We start from the raw sequence: 23,534 nt of genomic DNA, 5'->3' as shown, positions 1-23,534 counted from the left end.
GGGACAGCAGACAGGGTGTGGTTTAAAGCGTACAGAGGTTGCGGAGGGAGGCTGGTCTGTGCTGTGATGGAGCTCTCCCACCATTAAGCGCTCCTACAAGGAGAAAGCAAGGGCACCCACCATCCAGGCCCTGCTCTCTGCTCGTTGCTGGCACAAGCACGAAGGTGCAGAACTGTCCACAGATACAACCCCTCAACCATCAGCTCCTGAACCAGAGGGGGCAACTTCTCGCCCCATCATTGAAATGTTCCCACAACCTATGGACTCGCTTTCAATGTTCTCAATATTTATTGTTTATATTTGCACATGAGTGAGTTTCATTGGTTCTTCTGTGTCTATATGGTGAGATGCTCAGTATGTACGTGGCAAATCAGTTCACTTTCGAGTTTGACCTTCCTGACGATGAGCCTCTCCCGTCTCTTCCAGGAATGCATCCTGTCTGGGATCATGTCCGTCAATGGCAAGAGGGTCCTTCACATGGATCGTAATCCCTACTACGGAGGGGAAAGCTCTTCGATCACTCCTCTGGAGGAGGTATGGTGTTCAACTCTGGTGCTGGGGAAGGGGAGGGCGGTTTGTCCTGGTTATCACTGGGTGGGGGGGGGTGGGTGTTACTGTTCAGTCCCTGCACCCGGAGTGAGACAGACCGGACCGGTTTCTGGGTGGGGGGGGGTGTTACTGTTCAGACCCTGCACCCGGAGTGAGACAGACCGGACCGGTTTCTGGGTGGGGGGGTGTTACTGTACAGACCCTGCACCCGGAGTGAGACAGACCGGACCGGTTTCTGGGTGGGGGGGGGTGTTACTGTTCAGACCCTGCACCCGGAGTGAGACAGGCCGGACCGGTTTCTGGGGGGTTGGGTGTTACTGTTCAGACCCTGCACCCGGAGTGAGACAGACCGGACCGGTTTCTGGGTGGGGGGTGTTACTGTTCAGACCCTGCACCCGGAGTGAGACAGGCCGGACAGGTTTCTGGGGGGTTGGGTGTTACTGTTCAGACCCTGCACCCGGAGTGAGACAGACCGGACCGGTTTCTGGGTGTGGGGGGGGGGGGGTGTTACTGTTCAGACCCTGCACCCGGAGTGAGACAGGCCGGACCGGTTTCTGGGTGGGGGGGTGTTACTGTTCAGACCCTGCACCCGGAGTGAGACAGGCCGGACCGGTTTCTGGGTTTGGGGGGGGGGGTGGGTGTTACTGTACAGACCCTGCACCCGGAGTGAGACAGACCGGACCGGTTTCTGGGTGTGGGGGGTGTTACTGTTCAGACCCTGCACCCGGAGTGAGACAGACCGGACCGGTTTCTGGGTGGGGGGTGGGTGTTACTGTTCAGACCCTGCACCCGGAGTGAGACAGGCCGGACCGGTTTCTGGGTGGGGGGTGGGTGTTACTGTTCAGACCCTGCACCCGGAGTGAGACAGACCGGACCGGTTTCTGGGTGGGGGTGGGTGTTACTGTTCAGACCCTGCACCCGGAGTGAGACAGACTGGGCCGGTTTCTGGGTGGGGGGGTGTTACTGTTCAGACCCTGCACCCGGAGTGAGACAGGCTGGACCGGTTTCTGGGTGGGGGGGTGTTACTGTTCAGACCCTGCACCCAGAGTGAGACAGACCGGACCGGTTTCTGGGTGGGGGGGTGGTGGGTGTTACTGTTCAGACCCTGCACCCGGAGTGAGACAGACCGGACCGGTTTGTGGGTGGGGGGGGGGGTGGGTGTTTCTGTTCAGACCCTGCACCCGGAGTGAGACAGGCCGGACCTTTTTCTGGGTGGGGGGGGGGGTGTTACTGTTCAGACCCTGCACCCGGAGTGAGACAGGCCGGACCGGTTTCTGGGTGGGGGGGTGGTGGGTGTTACTGTTCAGACCCTGCACCCGGAGTGAGACAGACTGGGCCGGTTTCTGGGTGGGGGGGTGTTACTGTTCAGACCCTGCACCCGGAGTGAGACAGGTCGGACCGGTTTCTGGGTGGGGGGTGTGGGTGTTACTGTTCAGACCCTGCACCCGGAGTGAGACAGACCGGACCGGTTTCTGGGTGGGGGGGTGGTGGGTGTTACTGTTCAGACCCTGCACCCGGAGTGAGACAGGCCGGACCGGTTTCTGGGTGGGGGGGTGGTGGGTGTTACTGTTCAGACCCTGCACCCGGAGTGAGACAGACCGGACCGGTTTCTGGGTGGGGGTGGGTGTTACTGTTCAGACCCTGCACCCGGAGTGAGACAGACTGGGCCGGTTTCTGGGTGGGGGGGTGTTACTGTTCAGACCCTGCACCCGGAGTGAGACAGGCCGGACCGGTTTCTGGGTGGGGGGGTGTTACTGTTCAGACCCTGCACCCGGAGTGAGACAGGCCGGACCGGTTTCTGGGTGGGGTGGGTGTTACTGTTCAGACCCTGCATCCGGAGTGAGACAGGCTGGGCCGGTTTCAGGGCGGGCCGAGCAAGATGGATGGAACAGATATCAGTGGGGACCATCCAGGGAATAGCGATCACACTATATGTAAGGCTGAGAGTGTATGGGTAAACGTAGTCAGCTGGAGAGGGGCCAGGGTGAATCGGATGAGGAGAGAGCTGGCCGGAGTAAATGGGATCCACGCTGGGCAGGAAAATGTGATGGAGGAACGGAGACCTTTGAGAAAGTGGGGATGAGAGATTTGGATTCCGGGTCCACCTCCACAAAGGGGAAGGCAAGCTGGAGCACTTGTTCCCTGGGAATGTGCAGAAGGAGAGGACGGGGAGGATGGGGGAGCGTCCTGCGGAAGGGTCTCGGCCTGAAATGTCAACTGTGCTCTTTTCCATGGGTGCCAAGTTGCTCCAGCAATTTGTGTGTGTTGCAGGGAGAGGCGGGCAGGGTTGGAGGCCAGCAATGTGAGAGAAAAGGGATTAAGAAGCCTGCATGGGGCACATGAGGAGGGACAGGGGCTCTGAGGGGCAGGTGAGGACTGTGTTGGCAGCAGAATGTGTGTGGCAACATTTGGTGGGCTATCCCCAGCACAGCTTTGTGTGTCGGCTATTCGCGCAGACAGTGCATTTCGCTGTACGTTTCAATGGATTTCCCATAAATCCATTGGGAAGTTGGATTAGAATGATCAGTAAATATACACCAATCCTTCTTATTTCACATCGACATTTCTGAAGGTGTGCATTCCTTACCATAACAGTACTGCTTAGAAATGTACTTTTCAATTACTTTTTAAAAATTTTAAGCAGAACCAAGTCTGGACTCTCGGTGCTTTTCACTCGCGTTTCTTTTTGTTGCCATCTGTGTGATTTGTTTTTCTTTTGTGAATGTTTATTCTCTGGAATGTTCCATGGTGTTTCTTTGATTCATGGCTGCCTGTGGCAAGGTGAATCTCAGGGTTGTATACTGCAGAACTACTTTGATAATAAACAAACTTTGAATCTTTAAGTTTTACTTATTTTAAACTGGCTCTGTTATACTTTTATTCAAAGGAAAACAATGCATCTGCGTAGAAAAACAAAGAATCATCCTTTTTCATTTAGAAACGTCCGTAATGATTAAAGATAGTTTTTATTTTATTCATTGAAATACAGTGCAGAATTGGCCCTTCTGGCCCTTTGACCCAGCAACCCCCAACTTAACCACAGTCACTTCACAATGACCAATCAACCCATTAACTAGTACGTCTTTGGACGTGGGAGGAAACCCGAGCACACGGAGGAAATCCACGTGGTCATGGGGAGAACATGCAAGGTCCTTGCAGCCAGCAGTGAGAGTTGAACCCAGGTCATTCCTACAGCAGAACGTCGTGCTATGCTCTAAACAGCTGGCAAGCCAGGAGTTCTTTAGAAGAGAGTTGGTGGTGTGTGAGCAAAATAATATCAGTGCACCAGTCATCTGGGTCAAATTCCTGCCGCTGCGTGCAAGGAATTTAGACTTCGTAAGTTGTGGGCATGCTATATTGGTTCTGGAAGCATAATTAGTTTATTCCTGTGGCATTTACACTTTCGGGTGTGTACCCTGGGGTATGAGGAGTGTCGATAGTTAATCATATAGGTGCATTGGCAGTACGCGGTTCGGTGGTCGGGATTAGAGTGTTACCGTGTTGTACTGATGCCCTAGGGTGTATATTCTGGGGTAAATGGGGTGTCCAGAGTTAATCACAAGGGTGTAATTGCGCAATGCAAGGTTCGGCCCAAAACTGTGTTATTGTGCTGTGTTCATGCTGTCGGTCCAGACGAGAGTCTCTGTGCTGTATTTACGCCCGACGGTCCTGACGAGAGTCTCTCTGCGCTGTATTTACGCCCGACGGTCCAGACGAGGGTCTCTCTGCGCTGTATTTACGCCCGACGGTCCGGACGAGGGTCTCTCTGCGCTGTATTTACGGACGAGAGTCTCTTTGTGCTGTATTTACACCCGACGGTCCGGACGAGAGTCTCTCTGCGCTGTATTTACGGACGAGAGTCTCTTTGTGCTGTATTTACACCCGACGGTCCGGACGAGAGTCTCTTTGTGCTGTATTTACACCCGACGGTCCGGACGAGGGTCTCTCTGCGCTGTATTTACGGACGAGAGTCTCTTTGTGCTGTATTTACACCCGACGGTCCGGACGAGAGTCTCTTTGTGCTGTATTGACACCCGACAGTCCGGATCGGACTGTCACCTCGCTGTATTTACACCCATTGGTCTGGAAGAGAGCGTTGCCGCGCTGTATTGCTGTGTAAAATAAATCGATGAAATAATGAATACATACTTTAAAAAGCAAAAGGACTCGTTTTACTTTCATAAATTCCACTAATCCATTTATTTATTTATCTGTTTGTTGTTTGTTTGAGATGTGCCGTAAAACTCGCTTTTCCGTCACTCTGAGCCGTGACACCCAGTCATCTCCTGATTTCCACCCAAGCCTAATCTCAGGACAAGTTCTAATGACTAATTAACCTGATTATGTCTTTGGACTGTGGGAAGAAACCGGAGCACCCGGCAGAAACCCAAAGGGAGAATAACAGTAGGCGGTGGGAAATGAGCACGGATGGCCGGCTCTCTCAGCCGTTGTGCTGACCACACTACTGCGGCTCAAACAGTGATCATCTCCGCTCAGAGAGCTTTCCTGCAGGTTGTCTGCAGTCTGGGCACGCGCTCTCCCCTGTTAATGTCGAAAGAAGATGGAAGGTTAGCGTTGCCACGTGCAGACGGAAAGCTTGTAGCAGGTGTACTTGACTGGCCGAAGGGCCTGAGCTCTGCTGTTCTGAGAAATATTGAAACAGTGATATTAGGATGGAGCAATTTCTCCACCAATGGTGGTGTCAGGCACTCCGTAGCCGACAAGTCACCCTGTCATCCTGCTTTTGTCTCTGATCACGGTCACGGGGACACGTGGTTGCTGGTCGTATGAGCAGGTCACAAGTCCTGGTAATGTGAGCACTGACACCAGGCAGACAGTTTCTGAAGGGTTGATAACGGCTGGGGTCACCCCACTTGTAAAGACGCCGTCCAGAAGAAGGCGATGGCAAATCTCTTCTGTGGGAAACTTCGCTAAGAACACCCGTTGACGGTGATACGACATGGCACATAATAATAAACCTGTCAGTGGCTGGTTTCGGAGATGCTGGAGGGTGGGGGCTGTGTCTGGGAGGTCTGAACAGTTCTCTTCCTTCTCTCCACAGCTTTACAGCCGGTTCGGACTGTCGGAATCTCCCCCTGAATCCATGGGGCGTGGCCGGGACTGGAATGTGGACCTGATCCCCAAGTTCTTGATGGCCAATGGTAGGTGGGCTCAGGGAGGCAAGTTGTGGGCGGCAGTAGCCATTGTGGGGGGGGGGGAATATCAGCTACACGAAGCAGCAGATTATTTATGGATGTTGAGGGTCTCGAGGGACCTAGGTCAAATGTGGGAAGCTGGGATAGATACCACACTCAGCATCGACTAGATGGGTGGAAGGGCCTTGTGCCCATACTGTGTGACCCCACCTATCTCCAGGTTTGGTCCCAGTCCCCAGGAAGACTGAGAGGGGTGAGTGCAAGGTGCTGGTGAAGATGCGTCTGTGTGGGACGGCGGTATCGCGCGGTGGATGATAGGTACCCATCCTCTCTCTTCCTCCAGGCCAGCTGGTGAAGATGCTTCTGTACCTGTGTGGGGTGTGCTTTCGTGAGAATGATAGGTACCCACCCTCTCTCTTCCTCCAGGCCAGCTGGTGAAGATGCTTCTGTACCTGTGTGGGGTGTGCTTTCTTGAGAATGATAGGTACCCATCCTCTCTCTTCCTCCAGGCCAGCTGGTGGTGATGCTTCTGTACCTGTGTGGGGTGTGCTTTCGTGAGAATGATAGGTACCCATACTCTCTCTTCCTCCAGGCCAGCTGGTGGTGATGCTTCTGTACCTGTGTGGGGTGTGCTTTCATGAGAATGATAGGTACCCATACTCTCTCTTCCTCCAGGCCAGCTGGTGAAGATGCTTCTGTACCTGTGTGGGGTGTGCTTTCGTGAGAATGATAGGTACCCATCCTCTCTCTTCCTCCAGGCCAGCTGGTGAAGATGCTTCTGTTCCTGTGTGGGGTGTGCTTTCGTGAGAATGATAGGTACCCATCCTCTCTCTTCCTCCAGGCCAGCTGGTGAAGATGCTTCTGTTCCTGTGTGGGGTGTGCTTTCGTGAGAATGATAGGTACCCATACTCTCTCTTCCTCCAGGCCAGCTGGTGAAGATGCTTCTGTACCTGTGTGGGGTGTGCTTTCGTGAGAATGATAGGTACCCATACTCTCTCTTCCTCCAGGCCAGCTGGTGAAGATGCGTCTGTGTGGGACGGTGGTATTGCGCGGTGAATGATAGGTACCCATCCTCTCTCTTCCTCCAGGCCAGCTGGTGAAGATGCTGTTGTACACAGAGGTCACCCGCTACCTCGACTTCAAAGTGGTGGACGGAAGTTTCGTCTACAAAGCCAACAAGATCTACAAGGTGCCCTCCACAGAAGCGGAGGCACTGGCTACCAGTGAGTGTCCCTCCCCGCTCCCCCTTGCCCTCGGCAGCCAGATGGTCTTCATGGAACAGAGGGCAGTTTGAGGATTCCCGGCGGTAGTTTGAGGCGCATGGGTCAGGGAGGGTCAATATGTGAACAATGTGGTTGAGGGAGCAGACTGCTGTGAACTGGATCAGGCAGTGGGATATTTCAGAGACCAGGAGAGGAGGTGAACAGAGGATATTCTGGGAATGTTGTGTTCAGTGACAGAGGAAGAAGGTGGAAGATTTACCAGCACTCTGCCTGGATTGAGTGAGCTGGGGCTTTTCTCTTTGGGGTGAAGGAGGGTGAGGGGTGACTTGACAGAGGGGTACAAGAAGATAATAAAATAGTGTGAACAGCCAGAGACTTTTTCCCAGGGCAGAAACGGCTGGTATGAGGGGGTGTAATTTTATGGTGGATGGAGGAAAGAACAGGGGAGGTGTCAGAGGCAAGTTCTTTACACAGAGAGCGGAGGCTCTGTGGAACAGGGGTGGTAGTGGCAAATATATTAGGGACATTTAAGAGAGAGGCACACGGATGATAGAAAAATGGAGGGCTGTGTGAGAGGGAAGGGTTAGATTGATCTTGGATTGAAGAGCTGAAAGGTTGGCACAACACTGGGAGGGGAGGGGCCTGTACTGTACTGTAGTGTTCTATGTGAGATATGGGAGGAGAATATGAGAGGTTTCACACGAGGATATGGGGACAGATTGTTGCGGTGATGGAAAGGGAGCTAGGAGGGGAAGGTGATGGCAAGGAGCTAGTACAGAGAGTGGGCTGAATGTCCACAATGTACTAAAGCTGTGCCCTGGATAATGCTCTCTCTTCCCCCCCCCCACCCCCAAAGATCTGTTGGGCATGTTCGAGAAGCGGCGATTCCGGAAATTCCTGTTATTTGTGGCCGCCTACGACGAGAACGACCCCAAGACCCAGCAGGACATGGACCCTGTGAAGAGCACCATGCGTGATGTGTACAAGAAGTTTGACTTGGGCCAGGACGTCATGGACTTCACCGGGCATGCCCTGGCACTCTACAGGACTGACGAGTGCGTGGCCAGGACTGTGCACCGCAGGGCTGGGGAGGAGGGAGGTTCCTCTCGATCCTGGCACTCGATAGGACCCAGGGCTGGGCAGAGTGTGGGTCAGTGGATGGAGGGAGGGGAATTCCCCTCAAACGCAGCATCCTCCATGTGGCTGCGGGCTGAGCCCAGCATGGGGATGTACTGATGGATGGATTTTCCCCAATTCCCCAGCATGCACCCCTCACCACCCAGGCCTGTTGGCTGGTGTATGTGCATAGCAAGATCCCACGGTCAGTGTTGTGGGAACGAGACAAGTTGTGTCATATTTCCAGCTGACCTGAACTCCATTAACACTCTCCCTCCAGCCCCTACACCTTACCCGTGTCTGTGACCCCCTCCCTCCTCTACACCCCTCCATGTCTCTGATGCCCTCCCTCCCCTATATCCCTCATCTGTGATTCCCCTCCCTCCCCTACATCTCTCCCTATCTCTATAATCCCCTCCCTGTCTCTGTGACTCCACCCTCCCTTAAACACCCCCGATCTCTGCAATCCCTCCCTCCTCTACACCCCTCCATGTCTCTGATGCCCTCCCTCCCCTATATCCCTCATCTGTGATTCCCCTCCCTCCCCTACATCTCTCCCTATCTCTATAATCCCCTCCCTGTCTCTGTGACCCCACCCTCCCCTAAACACCCCCCATCTCTGCAATCCCTCTCCACCTCTGTGACCTCCCTCCCCGTGTCTCTGTGAACCACCTACACCCCCACCCCCCAAAGCCTCTGGGACATCACTCCCTCCCCGTGTCTGACATCCCTCGCTCCCGTCCCTTGTCCCTCCGCTCTCACCACTGTACACTGGTACCTGGGATCTGAGTGATGGGAGGGAGGATCGCTGGGAATGGGCAGGCTTCCTCCCTGGGTAGTAGGTGTTGGACAACCCCATCTCGCTCTCTGTCTCTCTCTTTCCCTGTCCCATACACAGTTACGTGGACCAGCCTTGCCTGGAGGCCATCAACCGCATCAAACTATACAGCGATTCGCTGGCGCGCTACGGCAAGAGCCCATACCTGTACCCGCTGTACGGGCTGGGGGAGCTGCCACAGGGATTTGCCAGGTGAGGAGGAGAGGACCACCGTGTCCCCTGGGTGGCCAGGAGGTTTGATTCGGAACTTGGTTTTCTCTGTATTCGGTGCTGTCTTTCTCTCCCCCCCCCACTCTCACCTCCTCCCGGTCTCCTCTTCCACCCTCCCTCCTGCCAGGGTTCCCACGACGGTTTCTGGAGGTAGGTTCAGCCTCGCTGGCCGGTCAGGACGGGCTGGAGGAAATGGCAGGGAGAGGTGGGGCGGGGGGTGGTTGTGGAGGAGCTCAGCGGTTGGAGTCATTGCGATGGGTTGAGTTCGGACACAGCGCTGGGAGAATGGATAACGGGGGCCGAGGTGGAGGGAATGGTTTCTGTGATCTGCCACTTGTGTCAGAAAAAATTTGGCAGGGACTTTTCGGAGGGAGACGGTTGTGGGCTGGTGCTGACCAGAGGGGTCGTGTCCTGTTTTGCACTCACACCCTTCCCAGTGCTGCGTAACGCCGAAGGCAGGACCCTCGTGGAGGTGGGTGAGGAGTGACTGTGTCTCGATTCCCGTCTCCCCAGGCTGAGTGCGATCTATGGCGGCACATACATGCTGAACAAGCCGGTGGATGAGCTGGTGCTGGAAAACAATAAAGTGGTGGGCGTCAAGTCATCAGGCGAGGTAACCCTGACCTGTCCAGGGAACTCCTGGCCACTGTCCCAAAAGGGTGGGGCTGTCAGGGGTGGAGGGAGGAGGGGGAGAGAGTCCCACTGGATCAGACACCAATAGCCCCCCTCCCCACTGTGTGGGGTTGTTCCAACTAAATTTATTATCAAAGTACATCACCATATACAATCCTGAGATTCATTGTCTTGCAGACACACTCAGCAAATCCATAGTAGAATAATTACCATTAGAGTTGGTGAAAGACCGCACCGACTAGGCTGTACTTCAAAAGACAACAACTGTGCAAATACAAAAGAAAGAAATAATGGGCAATAAATGTTGAGAATATGAGAAGACGTTCTCTTGAAAGTGAGCCCAGGGAGCATTTCAGTAATGGGGCAAGCGAAGTTACATGTTTGGTTCAAGAGCCTGATGGTTGAGTAGTAATAGCTGTTCCTGAACCTGGGGTTGTGAGCCCTGAGGCTCCTGTACCTCCTTCCTGATGGTTGAGGGGTAATAACTGTTCCTGAACCTGGGGTTGTGAGCCCTGAGGCTCCTGTACCTCCTTCCTGATGGTTGAGGGGTAATAGCTGTTCCTGAACCTGGGGTTGTGAGCCCTGAGGCTCCTGTACCTCCTTCCTGATGGTTGAGGGGTAATAGCTGTTCCTGAACCTGGGGTTGTGAGCCCTGAGGCTCCTGTACCTTCTACCCGACGCAGCAGCGAGAAGAGAGCTTGGCCTGGGTGGATGGGTGCTGCAAGGGAAATACTGATAATTTGTACGAGGAAGAGCATTATTTGAACAACACAAAATCCATGGTTTTGCAAAGAGGTGGCAGGGTTGCTGAACTGATGTGGTCAGGGTTGTGCTGGTCAGTTCAGGAATGCAATGGTTGAAGCGGTTTTGAACCAAGTTCCTGCACCTCCCGCCTGAGAAGATGGCACGGCCCAGATGATGGACATTGCCTTTTTGAGGCAGTGCCTCCTGTCGCTGATGTCATTTCAAATACAGTGCCCTCCCACTCGGTCCAAACCCTGACACTGGCAAATTGTCCGATATTCATGGGCTCAGTAGATTTGACTGGGCTTCACTGTACCCCTTTACCACGAGCCACGCTGTACAGATGTTCGGAGTGTTGGTGAGGCTGCACCCGAGGACAGTTCTGGTCATCCCGTGATAGGAAAGACATGGGTAAACTGGAAAGAGTGTAGAGAAGATTGGGCATTGCCAGGATTCGAGGGACCGATGTACAGGGAGAGGTTTGGCAGGTTAGGACGTAGGAAACTGAGAGATGATCTTACAGGGAGAGGTTTGGCAGGTTGGGAGATGGAGTCGGAGACGGAGATGATCTTACAGGGAGAGGTTTGGCAGGTTGGGAGACGGAGATGATCTTACAGGGAGAGGTTTGGCAGGTTGGGAGACGGACTCGGAGACGGAGATGATCTTACAGGGAGAGGTTTGGCAGGTTGGGAGATGGAGTCGGAGATGATCTTACAGGGAGAGGTTTGGCAGGTCAGAGCGCAGGAGACGGAGATGATCTTACAGGGAGAGGTTTGGCAGGTCAGAGCGCAGGAGACGGAGACGATCTTACAGGGAGAGGTTTGGCAGGTCGGAGCGCAGGAGACGGAGATGATCTTACAGGGAGAGGTTTGGCAGGTCAGAGCGCAGGAGACGGAGACGATCTTACAGGGAGAGGTTTGGCAGGTCGGAGCGCAGGAGACGGAGATGATCTTACAGGGAGAGGTTTGGCAGGTCGGAGCGCAGGAGACGGAGATGATCTTACAGGGAGAGGTTTGGCAGGTCGGAGCGCAGGAGACGGAGATGATCTTACAGGGAGAGGTTTGGCAGGTTGGGAGATGGAGTCGGAGACAGAGATGATCTTACAGGGAGAGGTTTGGCAGGTCGGAGCGCAGGAGACGGAGATGATTTTACAGGGAGAGGTTTGGCAGGTCGGAGCGCAGGAGACCGAGATGATCTTACAGGGAGAGGTTTGGCAGGTTGGGAGACGGAGATGATCTTACAGGGAGAGGTTTGGCAGGTCGGAGCGCAGGAGACGGAGATGATCTTACAGGGAGAGGTTTGGCAGGTTGGGAGATGGAGTCGGAGACGGAGATGATCTTACAGGGAGAGGTTTGGCAGGTCGGAGTGCAGGAGACGGAGATGATCTTACAGGGAGAGGTTTGGCAGGTCGGAGCGCAGGAGACGGAGATGATCTTACAGGGAGAGGTTTGGCAGGTCGGAGCGCAGGAGACGGAGATGATCTTACAGGGAGAGGTTTGGCAGGTTGGGAGATGGAGTCGGAGACGGAGATGATCTTACAGGGAGAGGTTTGGCAGGTCGGAGTGCAGGAGACGGAGATGATCTTACAGGGAGAGGTTTGGCAGGTCGGAGCGCAGGAGACGGAGATGATCTTACAGGGAGAGGTTTGGCAGGTCGGAGCGCCGGAGACGGAGATGATCTTACAGGGAGAGGTTTGGCAGGTCGGAGCGCAGGAGACGGAGATGATCTTACAGGGAGAGGTTTGGCAGGTCGGAGCGCCGGAGACGGAGATGATCTTACAGGGAGAGGTTTGGCAGGTCGGAGCGCAGGAGACGGAGATGATCTTACAGGGAGAGGTTTGGCAGGTCGGAGCGCAGGAGACGGAGATGATCTTACAGGGAGAGGTTTGGCAGGTTGGGAGATGGACTCGGAGACGGAGATGATCTTACAGGGAGAGGTTTGGCAGGTTGGGAGATGGAGTCGGAGACGGAGATGATCTTACAGGGAGTGTTTTGGCAGGTCGGAGCGCAGGAGACGGAGATGATCTTACAGGGAGAGGTTTGGCAGGTCGGAGCGCAGGAGACGGAGATGATCTTACAGGGAGAGGTTTGGCAGGTTGGGAGATGGAGTCGGAGATGATCTTACAGGGAGAGGTTTGGCAAGTTGGGAGATGGAGTCGGAGACGGAGATGATCTTACAGGGAGAGGTTTGGCAGGTCGGAGCGCAGGAGACGGAGATGATCTTACAGGGAGAGGTTTGGCAGGTCAGAGCGCAGGAGACAGAGATGATCTTACAGGGAGAGATTTGGCAGGTCGGAGCGCAGGAGACGGAGATGATCTTACAGGGAGAGGTTTGGCAGGTTGGAGCGCAGGAGACGGAGATGATCTTACAGGGAAAAGTTTGGCAGGTTGGGAGGTGGAGTTGGAGATAATCTGATAGAAGTGTATAAAACCAGGAGGTGCAGATTGGGTAAATGTGCCCTGTCCTTTTCCCCAGGCTGGGGAATCCAGAACTGGGTTTAAGGTGAGAGGTGAAGGATCTCAGGGTCCGTATGTTAACCGAGGGCTCCGTGGAGCCTCGTAGGTTTGGAACCTCTGGTTTAGAGAGGTCCGGGACAACTGAGGACAGATGGAATCTCGGTCGGCAAGGACCAGTTCAAACAAGGGGCCTGTTTCTGCTTTGTTGGATGTTTCTCCCCCTGTGTTGATGGTGGGTCACTTGATGGTGTGTGACAGGGATGGGTAAATCAGGGTGTGGATGGGAGGGAAGGGGACACCTTGCTCTTGGTGCTTTGCGGTCCCAGTGGGTGACCCTGCTGGACAGGAGGGGGCAGTTGTTCTCACCGAGGGTGGGGATCTAACCGGTGCCCCCTTTCCGGACAGGTGGCACGCTGTAAGCAGCTGATCTGTGACCCCAGCTACGTTCCTGATCGCGTGCGGAAGGCCGGGCAGGTGATCAGGGTCATCTGCATCCTCAGCCACCCCATCCGCAGCACCAGTGACGCCGCCTCCTGCCAGATCATCATCCCCCAGAACCAGCTCGGCCGCAAATCTGGTAGGCATTGTCCCCTCCCGTACGGGGAAAGTGGGCAGGAGACGTCCGGTGGATAGGCTTCAGCCCGGGGCTGGAGCAGAGCACTCGCTGCTGGTGGACTCAGTCAGCTGGGCAGCGTCTGTGGGGGCCGTGTGTGGTTGACATCTCGGGTTTCAACCCTTCAACAGGAATGGGACACGGGTGGACCCAGTGGGGTGAGGGTTGCACCAAGACTGAGGTGGGGATGGGTGGACCCAGTGGGGTGAGGGTTGCACCAAGACTGAGGTGGGGATGGGTGGACCCAGTGGGGTGAGGGTTGCACCAAGACTGAGGTGGGGATGGGTGGACCCAGTGGGGTGAGGGTTGCACCAAGACTGAGGTGGGGATGGGTGGACCCAGTGGGGTGAGGGTTGCACCAAGACTGAGGAGGGGATGGGTGGACCCAGAGGGGTGAGGGTTGCACCAAGACTGAGGTGGGGATGGGTGGACCCAGTGGGGTGAGGGTTGCACCAAGACTGAGGGGGGGATGGGTGGACCCAGTGGGGTGAGGGTTGCACCAAGACTGAGGGGGGGATGGGTGGACCCAGTGGGGTGAGGGTTGCACCAAGACTGAGGAGGGGATGGGTGGACCCAGAGGGGTGAGGGTTGCACCAAGACTGAGGTGGGGATGGGTGGACCCAGTGGGGTGAGGGTTGCACCAAGACTGAGGAGGGGATGGGTGGACCCAGTGGGGTGAGGGTTGCACCAAGACTGAGGTGGGGATGGGTGGACCCAGTGGGGTGAGGGTTGCACCAAGACTGAGGAGGGGATGGGTGGACCCAGTGGGGTGAGGGTTGCACCAAGACTGAGGAGGGGATGAGTGGACCCAGAGGGGTGAGGGTTGCACCAAGACTGAGGAGGGGATGGGTGGACCCAGTGGGGTGAGGGTTGCACCAAGACTGAGGAGGGGATGGGTGGACCCAGTGGGGTGAGGGTTGCACCAAGACTGAGGAGGGGATGAGTGGACCCAGAGGGGTGAGGGTTGCACCAAGACTGAGGAGGGGATGGGTGGACCCAGTGGGGTGAGGGTTGCACCGAGGAGGGGATGGGAGGACCCAGTGGGGTGAGGGTTGCACCAAGACTGAGGGGGGGATGGGTGGACCCAGTGGGGTGAGAGTTGCACCAAGACTGAGGAGGGGATGGGTGGACCCAGTGGGGTGAGGAGGGGAGTGTAGGCTGTGAGGGTGAGGAGGGGGAGTGGGAGTGTAGGCTGTGAGGTGGATCCAGGTGAGGGTGAGGAGGGGAGTGTAGGCTGTGAGGGTGAGGAGGGGGAGTGGGAGTGTAGGCTGTGAGGTGGATCCAGGTGAGGGTGAGGAGGGGGAGTGTAGGCTGTGAGGGTGAGGAGGGGGAGTGGGAGTGTAGGCTGTGAGGTGGATCCAGGTGAGGGTGAGGAGGGGGAGTGGGAGTGTAGGCTGTGAGGTGGATCCAGGTGAGGGTGAGGAGGGGGAGTGTAGGCTGTGAGGGTGAGGAGGGGGAGTGGGAGTGTAGGCTGTGAGGTGGATCCAGGTGAGGGTGAGGAGGGGAGTGTAGGCTGTGAGGGTGAGGAGGGGGAGTGGGAGTGTAGGCTGTGAGGTGGATCCAGGTGAGGGTGAGGAGGGGGAGTGGGAGTGTAGGCTGTGAGGTGGATCCAGGTGAGGGTGAGGAGGGGGAGTGTAGGCTGTGAGGGTGAGGAGGGGGAGTGGGAGTGTAGGCTGTGAGGTGGATCCAGGTAAGGGTGAGGAGGGGAGTGTAGGCTGTGAGGTGAGGGTGAGGAGGGGGAGTGGGAATGTAGGGTGAGGGGGAGTGGGAGTGTGGGCTGGGTGGGTGAGGAGGGGGAGTGGGCAGGGACAGAGAATAAGAGGTGACAAAGGAATGAAGGGGGTGTAGTCTGATGGTGGAACACAGAACCAAGGGGCGGAAGGGGGTGTGTGTGTGTGGGGGATGCGCACAGGTGATGGTCAGGAGTACTGGGGAGATGGAGGGACAGACAAGGGTGGAGGGGTGGGGGTGAGTGTGTGCGCACAGGTGATGGTCGGGAGTACTGGGGAGATGGAGGGACAGACAAGGGTGGAGGGGTGGGGGTGTGCACAGATGATGGTCGGGAGTACTGGGGAGATGGAGGGACAGACAAGGGTGGAGGGGTTTGTGTGTGGAGGGGTGCACAGATGATGGTCGGGAGTACTGGGGAGATGGAGGGACAGACAAGGGTGGAGGGGTTTGTGTGTGGAGGGGTGCACAGATGATGGTCGGGAGTACTGGGGAGATGGAGGGACAGACAAGGGTGGAGGGGTTTGTGTGTGGAGGGGTGCACAGATGATGGTCGGGAGGACTGGGGAGATGGAGGGACAGAGGGAAACCAAGTCACTATCTTGGTTGGAGAATCATTGGGTTGAGAAACCCACTCGTCCCCAGGGGGAACAACACGACATTGGCAGCGGAGAGGGCCGAGGACAGACCTTGGTGTGGGGAATTGAAGTGATTTTCCCAGGGCAACCTGTCTGTGCTTGGTCTGACTGAGGTAGAGGAGGTCATGGGGGGTGTGGGGGGAGCATCAGAGGCATCAATTGAAGCTGGTGAGGTTGTATGCGGATCTCTGCTCCTCCTGGACGAGCTGTGAGTCTGTGGGGAGGGAGCCCTCACTGGGATCATTGGAAACCGCGCCCTCACCGCATCCCGTTGGACAGGAGGGATCGGCTGGCGTGATCGACTCCGGCGGTGGGGGGAGGGTGCCTTCAGGAGAGAAGGTAGGAGATGGGGGAGGCATGTGAGTGGTGACCTCGGTGAGGGAGGTTTCCTTTAGTGGTACAGTCTAGGACTAGAGGGGGAATGGTCTTGGGCGGAGGGAATGCCCAGTTGCAACAGGGAGGAATGCCCCTCCCATGAGGGGGCAGTGGGGTCCACAGGGCAGAGTCTCACCAAGAGGTGGTGTGTGACAGGGTCGGGAGGGGAGGTCGTGAAGCCACGTGGGAATTAGTGCACTGATGATCTCTCTCCTCTCTACCCTCCCCCCCCCGACCCCCTTCACCCTCATTCCCAAACCACCCCCCCCCCCCCCAACAGATATCTACATCTGCCTGATCTCGCACACTCACAATGTGGCTGCCCAGGGCAAATACATCGCTATTGTCAGCACCACGGTGGAGACGGCGCAGCCAGAGGTGGAGATCCAACCTGCCCTCGATCTCCTTGAGCCCATTGACCAGAAGTGAGTGGTGGTGGGGAGGTCCTGCCTGTAGCTGGCCATGGGAGTAGGCTTTTTAAATGGGCCGAAGGGCCTGTGTTGTACCTTTCTATGATTTGTGACTTTATCCCTTTTGAATTTACTCTTCTCTCTGAATGCAGACCCTCTGGTATTAGACATTTCGACCCTGGGACAAGGATACTGTCTGTCTAGTTCACCTATGCCTCTCATAACCTTATAAACCTCATCAGATCTCCGCCGCTCCAGAGAAAACAACCCAACCTCACGCCCTCTAATCCAGGAAGCATCCTGGTGAACCATCGTCATTTTGTACTGTGTCGTTTGACCGTGATCGTTCTTGGTCAGAGACGGTCGCTGGTCCAGGCAGCATCCTGGTGAACCATCGTCATTTTGTACTGTGTCGTTTGACCGTGATCGTTCTTGGTCAGAGACGGTCGCTGGTCCAGGCAGCATCCTGGTGAACCATCGTCATTTTGTACTGTGTCGTTTGATCGTGATCGTTCTTGGTCAGAGACGGGCGCTGGTCCAGGCAGCATCCTGGTGAACCATCGTCATTTTGTACTGTGTCGTTTGACCGTGATCGTTCTTGGTCAGAGACGGGCGCTGGTCCAGGCAGCATCCTGGTGAACCATCGTCATTTTGTACTGTGTCGTTTGACCGTGATCGTTCTTGGTCAGAGACGGTCGCTGGTCCAGGCAGCATCCTGGTGAACCATCGTCATTTTGTACTGTGTCGTTTGACCGTGATCGTTCTTGGTCAGAGACGGTCGCTGGTCCAGGCAGCATCCTGGTGAACCATCGTCATTTTGTACTGTGTCGTTTGACCGTGATTGTTCTTGGTCAGAGACGGTCACTGGTCCAGGCAGCATCCTGGTGAACCATCGTCATTTTGTACTGTGTCGTTTGACCGTGATCGTTCTTGGTCAGAGACGGTCGCTGGTCCAGGCAGCATCCTGGTGAACCATCGTCATTTTGTACTGTGTCGTTTGACCGTGATCGTTCTTGGTCAGAGACGGTCACTGGTCCAGGCAGCATCCTGGTGAACCTCTTCTGCAGCTTCTCTAAATCCTTACTGCAAAGGGGCAGCCAGAGCTACCCACTGTACGGCCTGACCAGAGCTGCCATCTGACTTCCGAACTCTTTCTCAAAGCCCCGGCCATTGAGGGCAAATGTACAGAATGCCGCCTTTTCCATCTTATCAACCCCTGCAAACATTTTCAGGCAGCTGTGGGCTTGCATCCCAAGATGGCTCTGCATTTCGATGGGGGGTAGGATATGTCAGAACAGAACGTTGAGCATAGAGTGCAGCACAGTACAGGCCCTTCAGCCCACAATGTCGTACTGTAATATCAATCTCACTCTGCAACTCTCTGTCATCCATGTGTCTATCTCATCATCATTATGTGCCGTGGCATATGACATCATCTTCATCATGTCCCATGTTGAATGGCATGGGTGATTATGGTGACTATGAATGTCCTTGGCAAATTTTTCTGCAGAAGTGGGCAGTTTCTTTACAAGACAGGTGACCCCAGCCATTATGACTGTCTGCCTGGTGTCAGTGGTCACAGAACCAGGACTTGTGATCTGCACCAGTTGCTCATACGACCATCACTTCATGCCATACGGCCATAGCTTCATGTGACCCTGATCGGGGGGCGAAGTGGGTGCTACATCTTGCCCAAGGGTGACCTGCAACTGGCGGAGGGAAGGAGTGCTTTACACCTCCTTTGGGAGAGACGCACCTCCACCCTGCCACCCATTATATGAGTTTCTTAAATGTCTCAAATGTATCTGCCTCTACTACCACCCTGGCAGCACGTTCCACACACCCACCCCAGTCTGTTTTTCAAAAAAAAACTACCTCTGACAGCCCCCTTATACTTTCCTCTAATCACCATAAAGTAATGCCCCCTTGTATGAGTCATCTCTGCCCTGGGAAAGCCTCTCCAGGCAATCTAAGCCTCTTACCTTGTACACCTCTCATCTTCCTTCGCTCCAAAGAGAAAAGCACTTTAAAAAAAAATGCTCTCTAATCCAGGCAGCATCCTGGTAAATCTCCTCTCTAAAGCTTCCACATCCTTTCTATAATGAGGTGACCAGAACGGAACACTATACTCCCAACTGTCATCTGTAGTGTAGGCCGCCATTGGTCTCGATAGGTCATGGATTTGAACCTTGGAAAGTTTCCAGGCAAGGTTTTTTTTTTAATGGAAGACTGGCAGTTGCCCAAGCTGCAAGTCACCCCTCTCCATGCCACCAATGGCATTAGACCCATACAGCTTGGCACCGGTGTCGTCGCAGAGCAACATGTGGTTAAGTGCCTTGCTCAAGGACACACACGCAGCCTCAGCCAGGGCTCGAACTAGCAACCTTCAGATCACCAGATGAACGCCTTAACCACTTGGCCACGCGCCAACACAACTGTCGTCTAACCAAGGTTTTATAGAGCTACAACATTACCTTGTGGCTGTTGAACTCAATCCCCTGGTTAATGAAGGCCAACATGCCAATGCCTCTGTAACTTGCACAGTAACATTAAGAGATTCATGGACCTGGGTGTCAAAATCCCCCAGTTCCTCCATGCTACCAAGAGTCACGCCATTAGGAGAAGGGGTGGTGATAGGAAGGACAGAGAACGAGAGGGAACCAAGGTGGAGAGGGAAGAGGTTAAAGATGCCTTTCGGCCCACTGTATCTGTACTGACAATACTTCATTCCCATCAACCTCTCCGCCGAGATTCCACCTTCACCCCCACACTGGGAGGTCGCCAGGACTTGGGAGGGAAGCGGAGTGCTGTTACGGAGAGAATGTGCAAATTGCTGAGATTGCTTAGCCTCTGGTGATGATCTTTGCATTATCAATGGGGTTGGGAGAGGTTCAGGAGGATTGGATGGTTGCAGATGTTGTTCCCTTATTCAAGAAAAGGAGTAGAGATAGCTCAGGAAATTATAGACCAGAGAGTCTGTAATTCAGTGGTTGGTAAGTTGATGGAGAAGATCCTGAGAGGTAGGATTTATGAGGCAAAATATGATTAGGAATCGTCAGCATGGCTTTGTCAAGGACAGGTCGTGCCTTACGAGACTGATTGAATTTTTTGAAGATGTGACTAAACACATTGATGAAGGAAGAGCAGTAGATGTAGTGTATATGGATTTCAGCAAGGCATTTGATAAAGTACCACATGCAAGGCTTATTGAGAAAGTAAGGAGGCATGGGATCCAAGGGGACATTGCTTTGTGGATCCAGAACTAGCTTGCCCACTGAAGGCAAAGAGTGGTTGTAGATGGGTCATATTCTGCATGGAGGTTGGTGACCAGTGGTGTGCCTCAGGGATCTGTTCTGGGACCCCCTACTCTTTGTGATTTTTATAAATGACCTAAATGAGGAAGTGGAGGGATGGGTTAGTAAATTTGCTGATGACACAAAGGTCGGGGGTGGTGTGGATAGTGTGGAGGGCTGTTGGAGGTTACAACAGGACATTGATAGGATGCAAAACTGGGCTGAGAAGTGGCAGATGGAGTTCAACCCAGGTCAGTGTGAAGTGGTTCATTTTGGTAGATCAAATATGATGGCAGAATATAGTATTAATGGTAAGACTCTTGGCAGTGTGGAGGATCAGGGGGATCTTAGGATCATAGGATCATAGGAAGTCCATAGGATGCTCAATGCTGCTGCGCAGGTTGACTCTGTGGTTAAGAAGGCACACGGTGCATTGGCCTTCATCAATCGTGGGATTGAGTTTAAGAGCCGAGAGGTAATGTTACAGCTATACAGGATCCTGGTCAGACCCCACTTGGAGTATTGTGCTCCATTCTGGTCACCTCACTAGAGGGAGGATGTGGAAACCATAGAAAGGGTGCAGAGGAGATGTTGCCTGGATTGGGGAAGCCTGCCTTATAAGAATAGGGTGAGTAGACTCAGCCCTTTCTCCTTGGAGCGACGGAGGATGAGGGGTGACCTGATCGAGGTGTATAAGCTAATGAGAGGCATTGATCATGTGGATATCAGAGGCTTTTTCCCAGGGCTGAAATGGCAAGCATGATAGGGCATAGTTTTAAGGTACAGAGGAGATGTCAGGGGTAAGTTTTTTATACACAGAATGGTGAGTGCGTGGAATGGGCTGCTGGCGACGATGGTGGAGGAGGAAATGATTTTAAGAGATTCCTGGACAGGTACATGGAGCTTAGAAAAATAGAGGTCTATAGGTAAAGCCTAGGTAGTTCTAAGGTAGGGATACGTTCGGCACAGCTTTGTGGGCCGAAGGGCCTGTATTGTGCCGTATGTTTTCTGTTTCTAGACAGAATGTCAGCGTTAGGGCTTTTACCTGAGTATCCACGACAAGGGAAACAGCTGCACTACTCACTACAGTCTGGTGTCTCCGTGGCAGGGATGTGTTGCCTTGTGATGGTGGGGTGGGATAGGCTGGGAGGCCTTTGGCTGACCCCCTTGCTGACCTGTAACCTCTAACCCCAGGTTCGTGGCCATCAGTGACCTGTACGAGCCGCTGGACGATGGGACGGAGAGCCAGGTGAGTGGGGGAGAACAGTAGGATGGTTATAGAGCTCTCCCCAGGTGGAGGAGTGAGGATGGATGGAGGGGGATTCCAAGGGCAACAACTGTCCCCTTGGAGAGGGGTTCTGGGGCAACCCAAAGGGAGCTGGGCAATGGGCAACACTCACCCTCCATACTGACCCCAAGGGGAGTGGGGTGGTATGGTGGGAATGCTCGGATGGTGAACTGTAATTATCTCCTCCTCCTCCTCACTCCCCTTCCCTACTTCCACCTCTCTTCCTCTCCCTCGCACTCCTCTTCCCCTCCCACTCGTCTTTCTCTCCCACCCCCTCCCCATCCCCTCCACCACTACCTCTCACTGACTCCCTACCCCTCCTTCACTATTTCCCCCCACTTCCCCTCTCTCTTTCTCCCGCCTCCACATCCTCTCCCCTGCGCCTCTCTTCCCACTGGCCCGGCCCTTGCTCCCCCACCCGCTCATTGCGCTCTCCCCTCGCCCTACAGATCTTCATCTCGCAGTCGTACGACGCCACCACTCACTTTGAGACCACCTGTAATGACATCAAGGACATTTACCGGCGGATGACGGGCAGCGAATTCGATTTCGAGAACATGAAACGCAAGCAGAATGACGTCTTCGGCGAGGACCAGCAGTAGGGAGTGGCCACCCAAGGGGTGGGGGTTCAGGCACCTGTCTCCTCCCCCCCCACCCCATATCCTCAGCCCCATCAGCCCTCTTTGAGTGGATTAATGAGATGGGAGCTTTACACCCCACTGGTGGCCTGATGCCCTATCCTCATTTACCCCCTTCCTGCCCCAATAAGATCATGCTGAGGTGTCTTTTGCTGGGCTCCTCCACATTCTGTCTCTCTGGGCCAGCCCCTGTGAGGCCCTGGCCTCGTTTACCCCTTCATTGCCCCTACCCCTTCACCCTGCCCCAATGGGATCATGCTGAGGGTCTCTCACTGGAGAAACCGTGGGCTCCTCTACACCTTCTGTCTCTGGGCCAGACCCTGTGAATTAACTGAATAAATATCAATGCTGAATTCAGCCGTTATCGCTTCACCTCGCCGTGCTTTTGTTCTTGGTTAAACAGTACAGATCTTGCACAAAGTGTTCTCTTCTGTGAAATCGATCTCCTTCCTTTCCATTCGTATTTCTGTCTACCTTCACCTCCACCCAGACTCTCTGCTCCCTCCACTACATGCACTTTGGGCGCCTCACATTCAGGTTCAGCGCTGGGCCACAAGGTACAGGAGCAGAGTTCGGCCATTCAGCCCATCGAGTCTGCTCCGCCATTTCATCATGGTTGATCCATTTCCCTCTCAGCCCCAATCTCCTGCCTTCTCCCCGTATCCCTTCGTGCCCTGACTAAACAAGAATCTATCGACCTCTGCCTTAAATATACCCAATGATTTGGCCTCCACAGGTGCCCGTGACAATGAATTCCAACCACCCTCTGGCTAAAGAAATTCCTTCTGATCTCTGTTCTAAATGGATGCCTCTACTCTGAGACTGTGGCCTCTGGTCTTAGACTCCCACCAAAGGAAACATCCTCTCCACATCCACTCTGTTGAGGCTGTTCAGCATTCGATAGGTTTAAATGAGGTCACTCTCTTCCTACCACCTCCCCCTTCTGAATTCCAGTGAGTCCAGGCCCAGAGCCATCAATCAGTAATCATAAAGTAACACTTTCAATCCGGGAATCATTTTCGTGAGCCTCCTTTGAATACTTCCCAATGTCTCGCATCCTTTTGGAGCCCAAAACTGCTCAGGATACTCCCAAGTGCGGCCTCACCATTGCTTTGGAAGCGATGGGAGGACCATTCAGGGTAGGTCTTACACAGTTGATGGTAGGACACTGAGGGGTGAGGTAGAACAGGGATGTGGGAATACAGGTCCGTAATCCATTGAAAGTGACATCACAGGTCATTAGAAAACTTTTGGTATTTTGGCCTTCATAAATCGCGGTACTGACTACAGGAGATAGGATGTTATGCTGAAATTGTATAAGACGTTGGTGAGACCTAATTTGGAGTATTGTGTGCAGTTTTGGTCACCTACCTACAGGGAAGATGTAAATAAGATTGAAAGAGTGCAGAGAAAATTTACAGGGATGTTGCTGGGACTTGAGGATCTGAGTTGTAAGGAAAGATTGAATAGGTTAGGACTTTAATCCCCGGAGTGTAGAAGATTGAGAGGAGATATGATAGAGGTTTACACAATTATGAGGGGTATAGATAGGCTGTCTTCACTGAGGTTGGATGGGATTACAACTAGAGGTTGTGGGTTAAGGGTGAAGGGTGAAATGTGTAAAGG

At 54.2% G+C, this 23,534-nt stretch overlaps 1 protein-coding gene across 1 annotated transcript; it reads left to right on the top strand.

Annotated features, from left to right (window-relative positions):
- Positions 1 to 387: 387 nt before the first annotated feature.
- Positions 388 to 22,268, top strand: LOC132389433 (rab GDP dissociation inhibitor alpha). The gene is made up of 10 exons (XM_059961958.1): positions 388 to 534; positions 5,612 to 5,711; positions 6,794 to 6,928; positions 7,785 to 7,983; positions 8,943 to 9,074; positions 9,606 to 9,705; positions 13,331 to 13,502; positions 16,560 to 16,704; positions 21,177 to 21,231; positions 21,720 to 22,268. The coding sequence occupies exons 1-10, from the start codon at positions 403 to 405 to the stop codon at positions 21,870 to 21,872; spliced, it is 1,323 nt and encodes a 440-aa protein (XP_059817941.1). The 5' UTR covers positions 388 to 402; the 3' UTR covers positions 21,873 to 22,268.
- Positions 22,269 to 23,534: the final 1,266 nt, after the last annotated feature.

The sequence above is a fragment of the Hypanus sabinus genome, unplaced genomic scaffold, assembly GCF_030144855.1.
Source record: "Hypanus sabinus isolate sHypSab1 unplaced genomic scaffold, sHypSab1.hap1 scaffold_567, whole genome shotgun sequence".
Taxonomy (NCBI): Eukaryota; Metazoa; Chordata; class Chondrichthyes; order Myliobatiformes; family Dasyatidae; genus Hypanus; species Hypanus sabinus.
This window is presented reverse-complemented; position numbering and strand designations above follow the sequence as displayed.

Coding starts and splice junctions, on each gene's coding strand:
- LOC132389433 (XM_059961958.1), top strand. CDS start 403: ATGAGCCTCTCCCGTCTCTTCCAGGAATGCATCCTGTCTGGGATCATG. Junction 13,503..16,559: donor CCAGCTCGGCCGCAAATCTG/GTAGGCATTGTC, acceptor CCCCCCCAACAG/ATATCTACATCTGCCTGATC. Junction 21,232..21,719: donor ACGATGGGACGGAGAGCCAG/GTGAGTGGGGGA, acceptor CTCGCCCTACAG/ATCTTCATCTCGCAGTCGTA.